We start from the raw sequence: 20,880 nt of genomic DNA, 5'->3' as shown, positions 1-20,880 counted from the left end.
TGCAGTCTTATTTATATTTTTTTGAGACAGAGCCTCATATAGTCCAGGCTGGCCTCAAATGAATCTGAGGCTAGTATTGAATTCACAATCTCATGTCTCCACCTTCCAGCTACTAGGATTATGGGTTTTGATTTGATTAAAAACAAACAAAACCTGACTGACTGCTCTATAGCCCAAGCTGACCATGAATTTGTCATCCTCTTGCCTCAGCCTCTAGGTGCCAGGATTATGGGTAGGCAAGACCACACCCATTGGGTTGCTGGAGAGGAGAGAGAGAGTACGTGTGTATGACAGGGTTTTGTGTAGCCCAGGCTGGGCCCTGCTCCTCTTGCCTCTACTGCTCAGGCGGCCACCGTGCTCAGTTAGCTGCAGTCCTCTGGTTGGGCTTCTCTTTCCAGGCTCTTCTGTAAATAATGTATGTAAACAGAATAAAATCTGAATTCCCTACCATGATGCCAGGCACCGAGTAGTCTGCCCACGGGCAGGGCTTGGATTTCATTTGCCTTGCTCTCTGTCCTCCACGTGCTTCTGTGCTCTATCCACTTCCCTCTCCCCCCAGGGCATCGCCAGCTCTGGACTTTTGCACCTGGTGCTTCAGTCACCAACGTGTTGTTCTTGAACGGTAGGCACGAGTGGTTTGGCTTCTGCTGTCTTTCAGGTCTTGGCATGTTAAGTGCCCGCATTCTAACCACAATCACACCTCCGTCCCGTGACTCTGCCAGGCTTCATTTGTCTCTCAGCGCTGACCACACCTGGAATAGAATGAGAGCTCTGTAACTGTGACGAGTTCACGTCTTTTGTTGGCACCTGGGGGTGTTCAGATATTAAGCACCCAATAAGTGTTAGATGAATAAATGGACAGACAGATGAACAATGCCTCCCTTTCTAGTTTATGTTTGTGATGGTTATTCATCTTCATGATATACTTGACTGGGTTTAGAATCACCTAGGAGACACACCTCTGGCCAGCCTGGGAGGGCATCTCGAGAGAGGTTTAACAGAGTGAAGATCCACAATGAAAGTGGGTGCCTTGTCCCGAGAGCTAGGGTCCGAAATTAAACAAAAAGGGGAAAAGGAGAAAGTCAGCTGTGCATCGACACGCCGCTTCTGTGCTTTCTGATCTGTCTAGATGTGAGCAATCTCCGGACGCTATCGCCTTCCCTACCCGGACTCATGCACAGCACTTCGAAGTCCCATCACCCCTGCCTCCCCATTCCACGGTTTCCTAGAATTTTGAAAAAAGAGACAAAAAGAAAAAAAAAATTGTAGACCAGGCTTGGCCTCAAATTACAGTGACCCACCTGCCTCTGCCTCCCCGAGGGCTGGGATCACAGGCTGCACCACTGTGCCCGGCTTATCTAATGCTTCGTAGCCTGCTTAGACTAAAAGGCGTGCGCCACCCTGCCTAGCCTGGAAAAGACATTTTTTATTGAAAAAGAGACCAAGGAACATGTCAACACAGCTGTCCTCTTGAAGCTGGAAATGCGACACCCAGGAGCAGCATAGGACTTCCATTGTATGTTTAGTAAATAAATCCAGGTAGGTATAAAAATAGAAATACCCTCAAGTTCAGCTCTCCAAGGAGAGGACCAAACAAAGATGGGTCTCTCTGTTGGAGCTTTGCTTGTTTGATCACCTGAACATCAGGATTGAATGCCACCCGAGCAGCAATGTGACAAAGCTGCAGAGGTGTAGGGTAACAGCAGGCCGCAGACTTCATCCCACACAGGTCCTGACGGGTCCCCTAACCTGTGAGGAAGTTTCCAGCACAAGCTTGGCCTGACAGACATCCTTGTTGTCCTCCCTCCCAAACTTCTCCCCATTGTTTTAAAAGGATAACTGTGAAGCACAAAGACGATGAGTGTTACCCAGAAAGGTCTGCATCCTGAGAGAGCATTAAGGCAAGTACAGGCAGCATACTGACCCCTCTGTCTGGAGGGAAACAAACCCTAGGGTAACAAAGGTAAGCTAAACACACCAGTGAAATATTTAAGCAAAGCATTTCTTGAGATTTTGGCTAGTGCATCCCACCTGTATTAATCAAACTTTTTAAAAAATATTTTTTATTTTATTGACCAAACTTTTTAAAAAATATTCTATTTTTTATTTAATTTGTATAGGTGTTTTGTCTGCATGTATGCTTGTATATCACATGTATGCTTGGTGCCCACAGAGGCTAGAAGAGATGTCAGGATCCCCCGGAGCTGGAGCTATAGGCAGTTGATAGTTGCCATGTGGTCTTGGAAACTGAACCTGGAACAGTGGTTCTCAACCTGTGGGTTGAGACTCTTTTAGGGGCTGCATATCAGGTATCCTTCACATCACATATTTAAATTATGATTCATAACAATGGCAAAATTAATTATGAAGTAGCAACAAAGTAATTTTACGGTTGGGGTCATCACCTCATGAGGGATTGTACTAAAGGGTCATGCATTAGGAAGGTTGAGGACCACTGCCCTAGATCATCCAGTGCCATCTTTCCAGCCCTAACCATCACTGTGACAAATTCAAGAGCAGTAACTAAAGCAAGGGAAGATTTAACTTAGCTCCTAGTTTTGGTTCGTGGTTAGCTGGTTCCATTACCTTGGGCCTGAGGCAAGCCTCGGACACCTTGGTAGCAGGAGCACATGATGGAGGCTGTTTACCTGAAGGTGGCCAGGAAGCAGAGAGGGGTGAGAGCAAGACACACTCCCCGGGGCCCCCCTTCTTCCAACCAGCCCCAGCACCTCCCAACAGTCTAGTCAGGTCCTGGCTTCATCTGTGGATCAGTCCACTGACGGAGGCAGAACCTGTATGACTGGATCATTTCCCTAAAGCCCCACCTCAGAACACTGCTTGTATCAGGACCTAGCTTTGTGCTGTCGGGATTCTTCACATCAAAAGATCAGAATACTCTGTCCACACTGTGAGGTGGACCCCTGTCCATCAGTGCCGCAGTGCCGCTTTGACACAGAAAAAGGCACACACCTCTCAGGCACTGAAAGCCTGATAAGGAGGATTGTTATCCTTGAAAACGCATCACAGACAAAGCGTTAGAGAGCTGTTTTCTCCATGAATGACACATTATGATCAGGCAATAGGTGTTGCCTGAAAAATGACAAAATGCAGATCCAGGAAAGGACCGTTACAGCACCCTTTCCCTAACCAGCTCCTCGGGCATGTCAAACTGTAAAGTTAAGCTGGATGCATTTACAGTGGCCAACAGTAGCCAGAAACACACCAGCAGTGACTAGCCCACAGGGTGCTGGGGGAGGGGCAAGCCTCTGTTGTTTTGATTTATGTTCTGGCTGTGTAGCTCAGGCTGGTCTAGAACTTATGATCGTCAGGTTGTGGACTGGAGGTTTTGGGTCCCTGCAAATTCCTCTGCTGAAATCTTAACTCCTCATTCTGAGTCTTAAAGAAGTGAAGCCTCGGGAGGTGATAACCCTGGGAAGGTGGAGGTCTGAGCAAATGGTATTAATAATATCCTTATAAAAAGAGACCCCAGAGATTTTCTAAGGCTTTCTTTCTGACACATAGAGATTTGTCGAGCAGTTGGAAGTCTACAAGACCAGGAGGGCCCTCATCAGAACCCAGCTTTGCTGGCACCTGTCCTGTTGTTTCCAGCCTCTAGAATCAGAAATGGGCTGCTGCCACTTAGAAGCCCTGGTACTTTGACACAGCAGCCCTCCCCAAACAAAGAGTCCTTCCTCAGCATGCGGAGTAGTGAGCAAACTGTTTCCTGCTGCCTGGTGGGGATAGCCTTGTATAAGTCTGAGAACTTGTAACATAAAGGGTTTGTCAGTCTGTGAATGTGGTAATGACCTTAAGAATGAGAGACAGGGGGTGGGTGGGGACAGTGGTTATGCACACCTTTAATCCCAGCACTCTGGAGGCAGAAGCAGGTGCATCTCTGAGTTTGAGGACAGCCTGGGTCTACAGATGGAGTTCCAGGCTACACAGAGAAACCTTGTCTCAGAGAGAGACAGAGAGAGAGAGAGAGCGAGTGAGAGAGAGCGCTAAAATGGTGGCATGTGTCTATAATCTCAGTGCTTTGGAGGCTGAGGCAGGAAGATCAAAAGATTGAGGGCAGTGTGACTAGATAATGAACTATATAGTGAGTTCCAGACCAACCAACCTGCCTGATTAAAAATGTCGGCACGTGGGAGTTGGACAGGAAAATCAGAAGTTCAGTGCCAGTCCCAGCTACATAATGAGTTGATACCAGCTCGGGCTACAGGTATTTCAACCAAACAAAATGAATGAATGGGAAGTCATTAGTCTGACCTAATATGGAAACTGTTAAAAGGGAAAAAAGGATCAGGCTCTTCCAGAAGGACACAGTGAAGCATGGGGGGAGGGGGAGTGATACAAGTGAGATTTTTCTGATGCCAGTTTTGAAGACAAAGAGGGCAGACAGCCCCTAGGCTTACGCCTGGCCGTGGCTCTCAGCTGGGAGACCAGATCCTCAGAACTGAAGTTAGCCACCACCGAATGGATTTGAAGGTCATTCTTCCTCAGAGCCTGCAGAAGGAACACAACCTGGCTGAAACCCTGTTTCACCTGTGAGCCCCTGAGAACAGACTACCAAGCAGGTCTGACCCTTAACTGCCATCTTGTTCCAGGCTTATTGGAAACCAAAAGCCACTGTATCTTTAGCAAAGAACTTAAAATCATTTGTCCCAGCAAAGTACCAGCAGTGAACAGGTGTGATCTCTTTAGAACAAAACCTAGGACACACACCTGCAGCATCTCCATGAGACAGGAGTGGGGCCTTGCTCAAGAGTAACCCCTTTGCTTCACTTTTGGAGAAAATCACCACCAGCAACTTTTCTAAGGTAGCTTTGACCAAGGTGCTCCGAAACTCCTTTCTCAAGCAAAGTTGTCCTCCAAACCCCATGTATAAGCCACAGCCTCCCTCTACGAAGTGTCCGCTTTGCTCAGGGCATCTGACCAGGTATTTCCTGACCTCAAGTGGCCCCGGCACCTGTCCCCACACAGGGAAACCCTCACGCTGTTAGCCCTTTTGTGACGCTCGGTTCGCCAGGCAAGCTCTGCTTCCTTGCTTGGTGATGTTGGGCAGGAAACCACATGGTCCCTACACACTGACCAAGTATACTCATGAGCAGGCAGTGCAGTGTCGTGAGGAAGGCGCCCCAATCCATGAGACCCCCGAGCTCCACGGGCTCTGGGTGCTTTCTGGGTATCCAGGTAAGCCCTAAGAGAGCATGCCTTTGCTTGCTGAGCTCGGCCCGGCGGGCTTCGGACGTCCATTCGGTGGCTGGAGACTTAGCTATCTTCTGCACCTGCTGTACAAATGAGATCACCGTAGAGTTCCCTTTTCGGGGAAACCAAGTAGATGCCATTCCCAAGGCTTGCCCCAGACACAGTCCTACCCAGGTCTCCACCGGTAGCTTCGGAGAAAGGAAATCACCGAACTTTCCTTTCGTGCCTTGATTGGCTTGGCTGGAGGCAGGAGGAAGCTAGCTTAAGGCAGACGGCCCACGCGCGGGCTGGCGAGCCACTGGGCGGCGCCTCTCCTAGTGGTCAGGGCAGGGACTCCAGGGCACTGGGCTTTTGTGACAGAGCGTCTGGTGACCAGCAGGCTACCGGGCGGCCTGGGCGAGCGGGCGCGGTGCGCTGCGCGGCGCGGCAGCCAGGGGGCGGCCGCGCCCACTTCCTCCGCCGCTCCGCACCCGCCCGCGGCGCAGCGGGGCGGCAGCGCCGCGCGCCCAGAGCTACCCGACCGCGGCGAGGCGGCCCTCCGCGCGCTCCGAGCCCACCGCGCGCCCTGCGACCCCGCTGCGGAACGGTCTGCTGCCCGCATGGACACCACGCTGAAGCGGAGCCGCTCCGAGGAGCCCGCGGAGCTCCAGGCGCCCGCCCGGGAAGTGGAGGAGAAAGGGGAGGAGGAAGAAGAGAGGATGGAGCAGGGCCTGGAGGAGGAGGAAGAGGTGGACCCCCGGATCCAGGTAGGACGCCGGAGGGGAGCCCGCAGCCCCACCCCGCCGGGGCTGCCGCGGGAGTCGGCGTCCACGCGGATACACGCCGTGCAGCCCTGAGTGTTCGCGGTCGCGGGGTGGAGGCTGCTTAAGTCCAGGAGCTGCACCGAAGGTTGGGACACCCTATTTCCCGTTCTCCCCCCCGGGGGAGACTGCGGTGCCCGCGTGGACGCGGCCTAATTATTGCGAGGATCTCTGCAGACCCTCGGCCCAACCGGAGGGTCCCTGCGACGCGACCAGCGGTTCAGGCTGATTGCAACAAAGGAAAAAGGGGGCGGGGGCCCCCGAGAGGAGTCGGGGTACCTTGGCGCGGCTCTTCGCGCCCGGAGCACTGCACAGCCCCCGGGCTTCTGAGCAACGGTACCCCAGCTGGTGGACACAGACACGGTGGTGGGGCTAGCGGTGACAGATGGTTGTCACCTGCCCCTGCGGCGTGGGCTGCACTGGTACGAGGCGCCGCGCGAGCCCTCACCTGGCCGAGGTGCCTGGCTTCGGCCGTCTTCCTCTTTTGGTTCATTGTCAACACCCAGAAGGCGTCATTGCCATCGCTGGCACAGTGTTGCACTTGGCCTGACACTGGTTAAGACCCTGCGTTTGCTTGTGAGGTCGGTGTGAGCACCATCCAGGGACAGCCGATGCGCAAAGCTGACGCGGAGAGGCAGAGAAGGCAGAGGAACCCTGGCTCTCTGTACCTCCATTTCCAGGAGACATGTTAAAAAACAATTTCCAAGCGAGATCCAAGAGTGACAGCTTAACCTCTTCACCCCCAAGCTTAAAGCACAGCGAATTCCTTTCCATGACCCATTTGTGTGCCCTTTCCATAAATCAGTTTTAAAAATTGCTGTTAAGCATGCTTTGCAATTTTTGGGTCCGTAATTAGTTTTAGTGCGCAGATTTTCTTTTAAAAAGCTTGCTTTTAATTCACTGGTTATGTCTTAATTTTTTTTTGTCAAATTATCACTCTAAAGATCGGTGAGAAAACCTCATTAGCCATTCTGTTAACTCAGACTATGGGTTTGGACTATGGAATCTTGTGGGTTTGGCATGGAATTTTGTTAGCCAGACCCTTATTTCACAAAGTAAAGATGAGCTGGCTTCATGTTGGCTACTTCTTACAAAATGTTAGATTGCAAATGTTTAAAAGCGTGAGTAGAATTAACGCTAGTTAACCGCCAACACCCGTTAGGCAGGGTGAGCAGTTAGGGGGAAAAATTCATGTCTTTATACGAAATACCCACTGATGAGTTAATGCTACAAGTCTGTCTTTGGCCTGACTGTACTGGCTTTGTGATTTGGCTTGGCCTTATTTTCCTGTACTGATTTTCTTGAAAAGTTTTCTAAAGTTGTTTTGACTGTTACTGCTTGTAACAGGTGAGTTCACCCGGGGTTGGGGGTTGGAGTGGTATGGAATGACCTTTCAGGGAAAGATAAATCTGTAGGACCTTAAAGACGTCCTCAGAAAGGACACGGTTGACAGAAGGTTTTAAAAATGCCAGAAGTTTGTCTTTTAGCCAAGCCTCCACTGTTTTAAGAGTGCAGTGCCTTTCATCATTCAGGGATGATTTTCCAGTTGTAGGCTGAGTTACGCTAGAAGCAAGAGGCGTGCGCCTCACATCTCTCTCTCTCTCTCTTCATTAGGGGGAACTGGAAAAGCTGAATCAGTCCACGGATGATATCAACAGACGGGAGACTGAACTCGAGGTACAGAGCCGTGGCCTGTTCTTGGGTGGAAGAGTGGTGGTCACCTTTGACACTGGGCTGCTTTGTTTTGTTTTAAGAGCCGGAGGGTGACCCCGGGAGGCCCCTGCGTGGATGCGGAGCCACAGCGTGCATGGGCCTGACAGCCCAGGCTGCCGGCTGAGGCATGTGGATCCAATTTCATGTGTTGTTTTTCATTATGGCGGTTCCACTGGGGCCAAAATCAAGGGCAGAGCAGAGTAGACAATGCTTAGGGTCCAGATATCCCTGTATCTGTTGAAAAGCCAGAAGACTTGAGATTTAGCTGAACTCTATTTACTAGAGTAGAATGAATGAGTTTACATTGCTCCAATGTATTATTTAGGCTAGCTCCTTCCATTCATGGTTGAACTGTTTAGGTTTCCTCAGATTTAAGCCAGATATTTTACATTCCCATCCTAATAACTCACTCCTGCTTCCACTTCCCTGCTCATTTCTTTATCATCTGCTTGTGTAGAATATAATTATCTTTAATGGTAACAAAAAGCTGTTTGTGCCGGGAAGGGTTTTCCTGCTGGGAAACTCTTGGGAGATAAGATCTTGATTTGAATTTGAGAATGTTCCAACCTTCCTGTAAACAAGTTGGGGTTCTGCGAAGCTACCAATTTCTAGTAGTGGTAGAGTTACTAGCCAAAGGGAGCCTACCTCTGTGAGTGACTGTCAGGCCTGAGGTAGTGCGCGGAGCTGTGGCAAGAACCTGTTTGTTCCGTAGAAAGAGCAAGCTGAGAGGAAAAAGCAGAGAAAGAACATCAGGTCTCCTAGAGTGAGAATGTGGGGTAGGAAAATACTTTGCAGAAATTTACAGGCAGCCTGTTTTCTGATAGCATGTAGCCTGGGAGATCACAGATCCCACTGTGGCAGTATGCACTGAAGTTTCTCAGGGCTGTGTGAAGGCTGATCTGTTGCTACCTCCCATTCTGATGTATTGGAGCACTGTTGACGTTGGGCAATTGAACTCTTCAGAGCCTCAATTTTCTAATGCATTAAACAAACAACAAACAATCTCTACCCTTTTTAGAGGGCATTAACACAAACCAAAGGTTTCCCCTACGGTTTCATGTGGTCCAATCACAACAGCCCAGAGCTGTGCAGTTGGCTATGGAAGCCATGAGTTGCCCACTGAACTGTTTTTGTTCGTTTTAAACATTCTTGTGTATTTTGACTGACTTCAGAATTCGGTATGTAGCGGAGGATGGTTCTGAACTCTGGATTCATCTCTAGGTCTGCGGTTACAGGTTTGCGCTGCTGTACCCAGCTATTTCAAACGCTTTCATTTGTGCGTCCCAAATGTATGTAGACAAGTTGAAAATAATTTGGTTCTGGTTTTGAGCAAAAATTTTGGCTTGTTTATGTTTGCAGTGTAGGGACGAAGCCCTGAGCCCATGCATGCTGTGCTAGCATTCTGCCATGGACTTGTGGGTGCGCAGAAATCCAGAACAGCTGACTAGGGACACTGTAGACCCTGCAACCCCAGCACCTGGGAGGCAGAGGCAGGAGGATCAGGAGGTGAAGGTCACACAGCCATAAGCAAGCTTTTGAAGCACATGATCCTGTCTCATGGAAGGAAAGAAGAAACGAAGGAAAGAAAGAAAAGTAACTAGGAATCATTGAGGCAGAAAGCTAGAGATGGAAAGGGGAATGGTCTGGCTCTGTGTTTGGGTTTCTGAGAGAGATAATTAAGCCTGGTTTGTCTGTCCCTTTTTGCTGTCTTAACCACAATAGGTCACCATTCTGGGTAATAAACAACCTAGTCCTTAACCCTATAGCTCAGTCTCCATGGCACCTGCCTCTGGGGGTTAGTTGGTTCATTTGTTAAACTCTGTTTAACCCCACTTTCCGAATTCCACAGATTTGGTGTGTCACAGGAAGCCACTGGACAGCTGTTTCCTGTTAGGCTCTAGGGCACATTTGGAACCCTAGTGTATTAGTCAGGCTTCTCCAGAGGAGCAGAGATTATGGAATGAAGTCTTTTGTATATAAAAAGGTTTTTTTAAAATATAAAAATGAATGGCTTAAAGGCTGTAGTCCAGCCTTGGCAACAACGGCTGTTGACCGATGGCAGGCCAAGAATCCTTTAGTTTCTGAGTCCCCAGAGCTGGGTGTCTCAGCTGGTCTTCAGCATAAGCTGGAATCCTGAAGAAGTAGGCGCAAACACCGCCGAAGGAATGGACTTGCTCAGGAGAGTGAGAGCAAGCAGGCAAAGAGAGCAAGCTTCTTTCCTCCATGTCCTTTGCCAGTGGCCCACATTAAAGGTGGACCCTCCCACCTCAAGAGATCTGCATTAAAAAGTGGGTCTTCCTACTTTACATGATATCATTTAGGAAAAATAAAATCTCTCACGGGTGTGCCCAGCCGCTCATGCTTTAGTTAATTCCGTGTGTAGTGAAGTAGTGTGAGCCGGAGGGTTTGCCTAGGGTAGCCTGGCTGTTTCTGGGTGGCCGTCACCTAGTGTTGTTACAACCAGGACGGACTCAGAGAAGTATTCATAAGCCACAGAAGCAATCTTACAACTCCCTAGTTGCTACATTAAAGATTACAGAAGACATAGGGGAAATTAATTGTAATGTGTTTTGTTTAACCCAGAGTATTCACAGTGGCATGAATTCAACAGGGAGTCACTATAACAAAATAATTAACTTGGGGGCTGGCAGTGTAGCTCAGAGGAAGGGTGCTCCCTGACGAATGTAGGAGGACAGCTCAGTAGGCTTGATTCCCTCCCTCGCTCATGTGATGAGTTCTGGGGTCAGAACTCGGGCCATTGGGCTTAATGGCAAGCACCTTTACCTGCGGAGCCATCTTGCTTTCTGTGCCCTCTCTTTTCAAACATTTGTGAAAATGGATTAGATACAAAATTTCTAAATGTAATTAGAGCCAAGATTTTCAGTATTCCATGCCTTCAAGTGTACATCTATACACACACATATTTGTTTATAAATATGTATGTGCGTATATATACACACATATGTATAAAATACCTTTGTAAAACCTAGTTTTCAGCATTTTTTCCTGCACGTTCTGAAGGAGGCTGTTCTAGGGCTGTGAAATGGACTGAGGAGCCGGAAGGGGTAGGCCATGGGCACCTGCTAGTTAGTCATTCAGCATCTTATACTGGAGTTGACAGCAGGCTTTTCCCACCCTCCCTTGGCTGGGAGGCTTGGTGAATGTTTTTCTTCTCTGCCTGTGCTCAGAAGTATGATCAGTCCCGAAACATGGCTTGAAAAATAAATCACTGGAGTTCCCCCACCTCACAGAAGGCCTGCACCCAGAACCTGTCTTTTCCTCCTCCCGGAGCAAGCAAACATTTCATTTAAGAAAACAAAAAACAGCAACAAAAATAACAGCCATGCTTTGAGCTTGGGAACTCAGGGATAGGAGGGGAAGGTGAGGAAGGAGGGGCCAGATTAGAAACAGCCTGACTTCTGTCCCTAATGGATTATTGGCACAAGTCAGAAAAGAAAAATAACTATGTTAAAGGGCAGTGCTGTCACACCTACCAGTTTCTGGTGTGTGTGTTGGGGCATGATGGGCACTAGGCCAGGAAGGTCCTGTGTCCGACAACGTGGTGCTTTGAAGAAAGTGCTAGAGAGCATTTGAAGTGATGAGCGACCGAGAGGAAGTAGCCAATAACTGTATGCTTCTTGAAGTGGGTACCAAATGCTAGGCCTGGTGGCAGGTCACTGGGCTGGGTAGAGCCTGACCTGGGATCTCCACGTGAGATCTGGTCGAGATGAATATCATCTCATCCCCAGGGTTTTTGTGCAACAAGAACATGAAGTGAATCCAGTGGGGTAGACTGGAGTCCTGTCTGAGACAGCAGGGCTGTGGTGGTTGACAGAACAGGAGACCAAGTGTCTGCTGTCAGGGAGCCTCCCATCCCTTGCGTGGAAGCTGGTGGGGTGAGAGGGGTTCTGAGAGAGAACCGCACAGGCATTTTGGGAAGCCCCTGAGGATCTGACAGGATGGAGACCATTAAAGTCAAGGCCTAAAGAACTCAGGTCATCTGGAGTAAAAGCTCAAGAGCAGTCTAGAGTGGCAGAGAAAGAGAGCTGGCATGACAGACGTTGCCTGTGTGTGAGGAAGGGAGGTCAACGCTTTTGTTTTATTGTTCGAGTCAACAACAGAAGCCTATGTTCTCACAGTGCATGAGGCCAGAAGTCCAGGCCTGGGATCCCTTCCCAGCTTGCACATGGCTGCTTCTGCCTGTGTCTTCTCACCAGGAAGAAAGCAAACAGCTGTCTATAGTTTTTTTCTGAGTACACTCATCTTTGTATCGGGCCCTATCCATATAGCCTCATTTAAGTCACTAGTTTTAAAGGCCCCGTTTCTAAATACAGTGAAATGGGACCTGGTGCCTTTCTTAGTCATAGTCAAAGGTGTTTTATTTTATTTTTTCTTTGTTTTTTTCTAAGTGGAGCATATGATGAGACCCGAAGTTTGTGAGGGAGACTTTGAGAACAGCTAAGAACTTAACTAGAGAAACAGGTAATGCCTCTGGGCCTGCTCGTAGTTGACACTAGGGGATTAGAATGAAGCCTGCCCCTGTTACTGAGCCTGTTAGCAACTGGCTAGTTGTATAGACAGCAGGTCTCATCACCTCCACTGGGCTTCCTGCTATACTGACCTGTCACTTGGGCATGCTTTGTGTGTGTCTGTGTGTGTGAGAGAGTGTGAGTGAGTGTGTATGTGTGAACATGATACATGATGCTTAGGGCTCAAGGCCAGTTGCTCTACTACTGAGCTACATCCCAACCTCTTTTTTATTTTTATTTTTTAATTTCATTTTAGGGTTTCACAAAACTATGTTGCCTAGGCAGGTCTCAAGTTCACTCTGTAGCCAAACCAGGCCTCTTAAGCCTACAGTCCTCCTGCCTCGGCTTCTGGAGTAGCCGTGAGTATAGGTCTGTGCCACTGTGTCCTGCAGCATAATGGCGCTGCCCCTGCCTCAGGTTAGCCATCTTTGGGATCAGGTGAGAAAGGAGCAATCGACCTGTTCAGTGACTGGCTTTGAATCTCATGTTCCCCGATCCCTGACTGTGGGACCTTGTTGTGAGAAATTTGGAATTTTGGTTTCTCAAAACAAAACAAAACATTGAAATACTGTAAGAATGTTTTCGTTTTAATCCCAGGTGTGGGAATATGGGGCTGCTTCATAGCAGCTGACTATGATTTGCCTCATGCTCTTGCAGGGACATGATTTTGCCAGCTGCAGATAATTTCTGTGAGTGTGTGACGTTTGAAATTCTAGGGTCTTTTTACAGGATATATGAATGATAGGGCCCCAAGAGGCAGGGTTATTGTTGTTGGCTGGTTGGTGAGTGGATACAGTTTGTCAGGTAGTCAGGTGCAAAGAAACAAGAAGAAGAAATTAGATATCCTGACACTGAAGATCAAACTTGCTCCCAAGGAACTCAGTGCCCCTAATCAGCAGGAAGTAGTCCAATGACAACACTGCCCCCTTTCCCCCTATCCTTTTTTTCTCTCGTGACTAGTGTTAGGAGGTTAAAGGGTAGAGAAGGGTGGAAGAAAAAGGAATCCACAAAGTAGCAAATGCCGGCTACAGGACATTGAGCAGGTCATTTGAGGTGTGAGCCTCTGTTTCTTCGTTTGTAAAATAGCTGTGCTGAAGCCTTGCCGTGAGCTAACAAAGCCCCAGAGCCATGGAGAAGGGTGCAGGTGGAGAGAGGAAAGACCATGGCTTCAGCATCAGGTGATTTTGGTTAAATAGGAGGTCTAATGACCTTGAAGCCCAGGCTCATCTGTGACTGTGGGGAGGTGATGATTCTTGTCCAAGTCCTCAGGTAACCAGAGGAGTGAGAGGAGATGCTGGCTGAGAGGTTACTTAGAGGGCCAAACAGGGTGGAGGCTTACTGACTGCTTGGAGGGCTGAGGCCTGCTCGATGCTGAGCAAGAGAAGAACCCAGTGAATTGTCCATCTAGGCTAGGCTGGCCACAGGGTCTGGTGGTGCACTGTTGTCTTCTCATAGGTATTGCCATGTCCTTGGTCAGAGAGAGGGCTTGTACTGGCCAGGGTCAGGCAAGGTGAATTTTACGGTCCTGAGATCAGCAGGGCTTCGTGCTGGGTCACAGAAACAGCTGGGTGGGTGTGGTGGCGTATGGCTTCAACCCTAGTGCCCGGGAGGAGGAGGCAGGACCATCAGGGTCATGCTTTGCTGTAGATCCAGTTGCAGGCGACCTCTGCTAAGATCCTGTCACAAGCAAGGATGGCTTTGGGTAGTCCCTTTTTCACTAGTTTGACACTGTTGTGACATTTTACTTTGTGTTTATTTTTATAATGTTCTGTAGAAATAACAGTTCACAATGGAATTTTAACAGATCTGTCATCACGTAGTTTGAAAAGCATGGCTCGGAAAAACAAGACTGCGCACTCGGGCATTACCAATGGTTGCGGCTAGGGCCGAGAAGGCTGGTGGCTTTATTTTCCATTTCTTGGTGCCTTTCTGAACCATTTACGGTGGCTTCATTTTAGCCTAGTAGGCAAGGGGCTGGGGAAGAAACAAAACCTATTATAAACAGATGATTGCTATGCCAGAGAAATTAATTTCTATGGAAAGAATTTTAGGAACCATAAACACTGTTGGGAAAATCTTGGGATTGGTAGTTCCTGCCTTAATTGTAACTCAGCCCCACTGGCGCTGGGTGTGCTGGCTTAGTTTTTGTCAACCTGACTCAAATTGGAGTCACGTGGGAAGAGCGAACCCGTCTGGAGGAATCGCCTCCATCAGACTGTGGGCAAGCCTGTGGTGCATTTTCTTGATCGGTGATTGATTGGGATGCCAAGCCTGTGAAGGTAGTCATGGTGGTGTTAGAGCAACAGAAAGCAAACTAGAGCAGTAGGATTGCTCACTGAATCACTGAATCATTGTACTCTCATTGTAGTAATTCATGGGAGAATGAAGAATGTCTTAAAGGCATTTTAGGATGCCCTGGAACCAAAAGCCCTCATTTATGTGGTTGGTGAAAAGCAATAGAAAACATTGAAAATGGTAAGGCTGTTTAGATAGTCCGTCTTAATTGCTGCTTGTATTTGAGTATTGAACTCTCCACCATCTCTGTATTTTGGAAACATTTCATGCAGCACAGGCTAGGATTATAGGTGTTTTGTTTGCCCTGCCCCCACCCCCACACGGCCTCTGGAGATAAGTCTCAAACTATCTCCGACAGGCCCGGAACTCAAGATCCCCTCGCCTCTGCTTCCCGAAAGCTGGGGAGCAGGTGTGCATCACCATGCCCTGCTTATTTGAGTCATTTCTAAAGGGACAAAGACTCATGGGCACATGTAAACTCAAGTCTTGTATAAAAGTTCAAGGCTTGCACAAATTCATTCATTATAGCCACAATAGCAAATGATACAGTCTGGCGTTTGGCTAAAATATAGACCTACCCATCTAATCCAGAAATTGAAACCATTGACAGAAAAAAAAAAAAATTGAACATCTCCTTTATTTATTTATTTATTTATTTATTTATTCATTCATTCATTCATTTATTTATTTATTTTTGAGACAGGTTTCTCTGTGTAGCCCTGGCTGTCCTGGACTCGTGTTTACAGACCAGGTTGGCCTCGAACTCACAGAGATCTGCCTGCCTCTGCCTGGATTAAGGGCATGGGCCACCGCCACCCAGCTGAGAGCTGGTGGTGTCCTCCGCTGGGACACATTGTCAGGTCACAGGTGCCGGCTGTTGTAGTGCAAACTGACTTTGTACAGCCGTGACTGTGTCCCCAGGTTTATCCAGGGTTGCCAGCCCTGCCTCTGAGGTCTTCAGAAGTCAGGCTGTGCCAGTTGGCAGACTCAGCATTGTCTCTGTGGTTTAAGAATGATCAGATTGACAGAACACTCTGGTCCCCATGGACTGTGACCTTTTAACACTGAGCTGTGATTTTTTTTTTTTTCCTTCTCAGCATTTATTGTGGGGACATTTAACATAGTTCATGTGTGTCTTGACCAAGTATATTAAACATCTCTCCAACCTCATTCTTTGGCAGGCATCCCAAATGTCTTTCCTCAGCCCTCTTCTCTGGACTTCCTCATTCTACCCATGGATGTTTCTAATAGTAAGAATAGAGAGCTCCCCTGCCCCCCAAAATGGATTTTAACCAAGAGTGTCACAGAAATTTGCAAAGCAACTCTTAGAGAGCTTGGTGAATCAGCCCCTTTCATTTCCTTAAAGGAAGATGGAAAATATTTGTTCTATTCTTGTCTGAGTTTTCCTTTGCTCTGTTTTGCTGGATTATCCAGAGATACTCATGTTTGCACCGACTGAAATTAACTGCTAGCAGGCAGACAATGAAAGGAACATCCGCTGTTTATTGTAACTATGGCCAAACCCACTTTGTGGGACTGCTCTCATTGTTTGGCATCAAACTCAGCCAAAGCATGATGAATGGGGTTCTCTTGACCTTGTTCACCCTGTCCTCTGATGCCAGCAGGCAGAGGGCTCAGATTGTTTTGATAGATTTGAAGCCCACAGGTTGAATGTCTCTCTGTTCCTTGGTTTTTGAGTTTTGTTGTTTTGAGGGAAAGGACGAAATGGGTGTTGTTTTTTTTTTTTTCCCTACTGGCTTTTATGGTTACTGTTTCTGCCTAAGAACACCTGCCACCTTTGGAGTTGAGAGCAGCCATTTTATTTGGGCCGTGGTTTGTGGGTCAGGACATGGAGAAGCCAGGCTGGGCTGGCCTGTCCTTGCTTAAGGAGTGTCCAGCAATTGCAGTCAGATAGTGGTTGGAACTGTCGTCATCTCAGAGTATGACGACATCCACTCAGGTTGCTGGCCCTTGGCAGGGAGGTAAGCTAGTAACTAAACTAAAGCATTGCCGAGCACCTTTCCAATATGGTGGTCTCAGATTCTCTGACTTTCTTAGGATGTGTACTATCTCCCGGAGTGCTGGTCCCAAGATGACCACATGAAAATGTTACAGGTTTTTTTTTTGTTTTTTTTTTTCTGTCTAATCCTTTGAACTTTGAGTGTGGTGCATCTGTATTTTCTTGATCCAAGCACAGACAGAGCCAATGTCAAATTCTTCTGAAGGGGAGCAGTGCTGAAGAATTCTGAGTCGTGTTTATATGCTCCCATGCTCATAGTGGTCACAGAGACATGGCGGCTCTGCTTCACCGTTGGGGCAGACTCCCAAGCAGCCACATTTCACCTTGTTTTTGAGAGGTGCTTTAATGTTTAACCAGTCGGCAAAACAAGGACTTTGGTTAGTACCCACAGTAATCTGAGATGAGCCAGCCACAAGAAAGGAGAAAGAGCAGATTTTAGCAGTGCTACAGTCTAGATGTGATACAGGAGATTTGTTGCCACTTTGCCATTTCTTCCAGATTGCGCTGTCTGAGCCTGCAAGATGGCTCAGTAGGTAACCAAACTTGCTGCCAAGCTGACAGCTTGAGTTGGATCCCTGGGACGACCCACATAGCAGGCAGGAGAGAAGCGACTTTTATAAGTTGTTCTCTGACCTCTGCGCACATTCCGTGACATTTGCGTGCACACACATACACACATACAACAGAAACAAATACAATTTATTAAATTATGCTGTGGCCAATGCCTGTTTTAAAAAAAATAGAGTGTCATCTAGAGCTAAAGGGACAGCAGTTCTGCTTGCTGAGCTGGAGGGGCCTCCAAAGGGCTGGGCCACCCCTGACTCAGTGTTCTGTCTTGCTGGCTGCTGGGTCCTAGTGAAATCAGATCCCGGTGTTGAGTTCATCTGCTAGAAACTGGGTCTGCTTCCCCAGCGGGAACGTGTTCAAGCAGCTACACTCTAATGCTGTGAAACTTGGAGTCAAAAACTGCCTAGGAGAGTTTTTATGGGGGAAACAAGGAGAAATAAACTCCATGGCTGTTTGGAGAGCTGCCTTCATTGTGCAGCTGGGAAGCAGGGCAGGGATTTTGTTTTGTTTTGATTGATTTACTTTCTTTTTTGATGTAGGGTCTTATTATATTTCCCTGGCTGGTCTGGAACTTATGTAGACCAGGGTAGCTTTGAACTCACAGAGTTCCATCTGCCTCCGCCTCCCAAGCACTGGGATTCAAGGTGTGCGTCACCACGTTTTGCTTTTTACTTTAAATTACATGTGAGTGTGTGCGTCTGGCGAGGAGGTGTACAGGAGTGACTTAGAGGCCAGGAGGAGAGCCGGGATCCTGCAGAGCTAGAGCAAGGGTCCTCGGAGCAGGACCTCTTAACCCCCAGGCATCCTTTTAGCCCTGAGTTCTTTAGCTATTCCGAATTTTAATTTCCTTCTCTTTCCGATGCAGAAGGCAAGAACTATCTGTCAAGGGCTTGTTAATGATTAGGTGAGGTGAGGTGCTGTTCATAGAACTCGGCATAGCCCCTGCCGCCTACCTCTTGCCCTTACCGTCTCTTACCGACTGACCTACGTAACAATAGCTATTGAGTGAGAGCGTCCTGTAGCTCTGTGTGTATTTAATGTTTGTGGGGGTGATCAGGGTCTCCTAATGGCCCTTGAGGATGCTGATGAGAAACGGCACACAGAGAGTCTTCTGTCCTCCCAGGTCACACAGCCTGTGAAGGTAGAGGCAGCACTTACATGCAAGATCTGAGGTGGCGCTCATGTGCTTTAATGGTTTGGGGGTACGTGGTTGGCAGCATGGAGGAGGCCGCTGAGTCGCCTGTTGAGACTGGTGAAGTGGAAAGAACACTGGCCTAGCAGCTGGTCTCCAGGCTTTGCTATGACACCGGGCATTCCTCCTCATGGGAGACCAACTTGATTTCCCCACCTGTGAAACGGGAGCATGACAGTTAACTGATGGGAGTCCTTTTCCACTCTCATTCTGTGGCCATGGAGTTCAGTTTTAGGCTAGCCACGTGCTTCCTACATTACCAAGCACAGGTAGTCCTGACACACACTGGGAAACCCAAGAACTTTGTCTGTGCCATGACAGACTTAAGCTTTCATTTTTTCGAAGTACTGGGGATTGAGCCTAGGGCCTTATGCATTCAAGGCAAGACTCTACTACCGAGCTATATCACCCAGCCTTTACATATACCTATACATATATATGAGATTTTTAGTTTTGTCCCACGGGATCTGACGAAACCTAAAGTTCGTCGAAACAGTACTTGATGCAGGTTTCAAAAGGCCCTGAGAAGTAGGGTTGAAGGAGGGAGGCCTCTGCCCTCGCGCCTGGTTCTCTTTGACAGCTGCCTCTGCTGTGCCTGTAAAGTGGTGATGGTGGACTCTTGACACTGACCCCTTTGTACCCCGAGGTGAGGTCTTGCTCTGTGCTCTCCTTTCCTTCCATGCTGTAGCTGCGGTGAGGAGGGAGACCGTGCGAGGCCAGCAGAAGTGACACAGCCAGTTTGCCTGGAATGCTGTGGTGGGCGGATGCCCGCTGTGGGGCGGAGGCAGCGCCAGATGACCTCCAGAGCTCCCAAGGCTGGGCTCTGACCCGCCCTGTTGTCCCACTTCTGAATACGAGCTGCTTCTGAAGTGGACCTGGAGTTTGGAACAGCTTGCTGGCGGTTGAACCAGTGCCTGGTTAACGGGCACATCAGTTTGTACTCCTGAAATTTAATGACCCAGATCTGTTGTTTTAAGCTCGGGTCTCAAAGTGGAAACAGTTAAACCCTTGGGCTTAAATGAGGAAACAGTCTGCTTGTGGTTGAATTCAGGGAAGCTGTGCGGTTTGTTCAGCTCTGCCGCCTCTTCCTTAAAGAATCCTGTGGGCTCAAGCATGAGCGTGGCTGGCGCTTGACAAAGCACAGGCCTGTCAGTCTCTGCAGCTGCGTGCCCAGGCCCAGGCCCATTCATAGGGTGGCTGTCACTCCAGTCCTCCTCGGGGACTCGCCTGACTGGCCCTTGCGCTGGGCACTTTCGAAGGCTCATGAGTGTCTTCCTCTGTGAAGCTGTGCCGCTCGCCTTGGGTGCTGAACATCCTTCCGAATGGCTTTAGCCCTATCCCTGTGGCATTGATGACAGAAAGGGAACCATTTCCCAACTGAGGGACATTCTGCATAGTTACTGTACCATGCTCTTAGAAGCAATCCAAGGCCATGAACGATGAGACGGAAGGGCTGAGATCAAAGGGCGGTGGAAGGACAGGATAAAAGAATTAAGTAGGTATATGAACCGTGAGTAAAGCCTTGTTCATTCTTCCCTTCCCTCCCCTCACTCCTGGTTTTCTTCTGCTCTTCTCCTTTTCCTTTCCCTCTTTTTCTTTCTCAGTGTGATCTGGTGTGGCCTACAGCTCACACTTCTCTTGCCTCAGCCTCCCCAGTGAGACAGCTGATGCAGGCAGCTAGCCCCAGATCAGATCAGTAGCAATGGATCAGCACTAATGTTCTGATTTTGACCACTGCACTACCGTGTGAGATAATGATTTTATCTTTAGAAAGCGCACACCCAATGTTCACGTGTCTCCACGCTGCTGTGAGGTCCTCCTAGGCAGGATGTCCTTGTCAGGTGCCTTCACACATGGAATGGGACAGGACAGAACCCAGGAGTGTTGTGGACTAGACAGGGCTGTCCCCAGCTTCTGCTGCTCACGCTTGCTCCCCCTGCCTGGCCTACCTCTTCCTGGCTCCTGTGCCCTCATGCTTCACTTGACCTTCTGGCTTATCTTCCTGGGCACTGCTGTACCCTGGCACAATCAGGATTCTTTTTTGGTTTTTTGAGACAGGGTTTCTCTGTGTATCCTTGGCTGTCCTGAGCTTACTTTGTAGACCGGGCTGGCCTCGAACTCACCCGCCTTTGCCTTCCTGAGTGCTTGGATTACAGGCCTGTCCACCACACCCAGTTCTGCTGTGCGATTATTAAGGCAGAGACCATCCCAGCTCCCCTCATCACAGGGTTGTGGAGCACGGGCTGAGAGAAAAACAGACAGTGACAACAGCCAAAAGATGCCAGGAGCATGATGCAGTCATGAAGAGTGAAGGTTTTAGAAATAGGACTGTGCTGTCGGGATAGCAGCTGTTAGCCATGTGCAGTTGTTAAAGTTAGAATTTAAATTAACTAAAATTTGTTGTATCAGGTGTTTCTTTAGCTTCGGCTTCAGTGCCTTTCAAACATCTCTGTTAGTGTGCAGGGAACACTCACCTTCTCTCCTTCAGACATCGCTGGGAGTGCTTTCCGTGTGTGTGTGTGTGTGTGTGTGTGTGTGTGTGTGTGTGTGTGTGTG

At 48.6% G+C, this 20,880-nt stretch overlaps 1 protein-coding gene across 1 annotated transcript in view; it reads left to right on the top strand.

The window, feature by feature from the left end:
• Positions 1-5,603: 5,603 nt before the first annotated feature.
• Sh3bp5 (SH3 domain binding protein 5) overlaps positions 5,604-20,880 on the top strand; it is a 59,828-nt gene continuing 44,551 nt past the window's right edge. The window contains exons 1-2 of the mRNA XM_055612434.1: positions 5,604-5,954; positions 7,623-7,685. Coding sequence (XP_055468409.1) covers positions 5,808-5,954; positions 7,623-7,685 — 210 coding nt within the window. The 5' untranslated portion in view covers positions 5,604-5,807. The remainder of the gene's footprint in view (positions 5,955-7,622; positions 7,686-20,880) is intronic.

This window comes from Psammomys obesus, unplaced genomic scaffold (genome assembly GCF_907164565.1).
Source record: "Psammomys obesus unplaced genomic scaffold, mPsaObe1.curated_primary_1811, whole genome shotgun sequence".
Taxonomy (NCBI): Eukaryota; Metazoa; Chordata; class Mammalia; order Rodentia; family Muridae; genus Psammomys; species Psammomys obesus.
The sequence above is the reverse complement of the archived record's forward strand: the minus strand, read 5'-3'. Positions and strand labels throughout refer to the sequence as shown.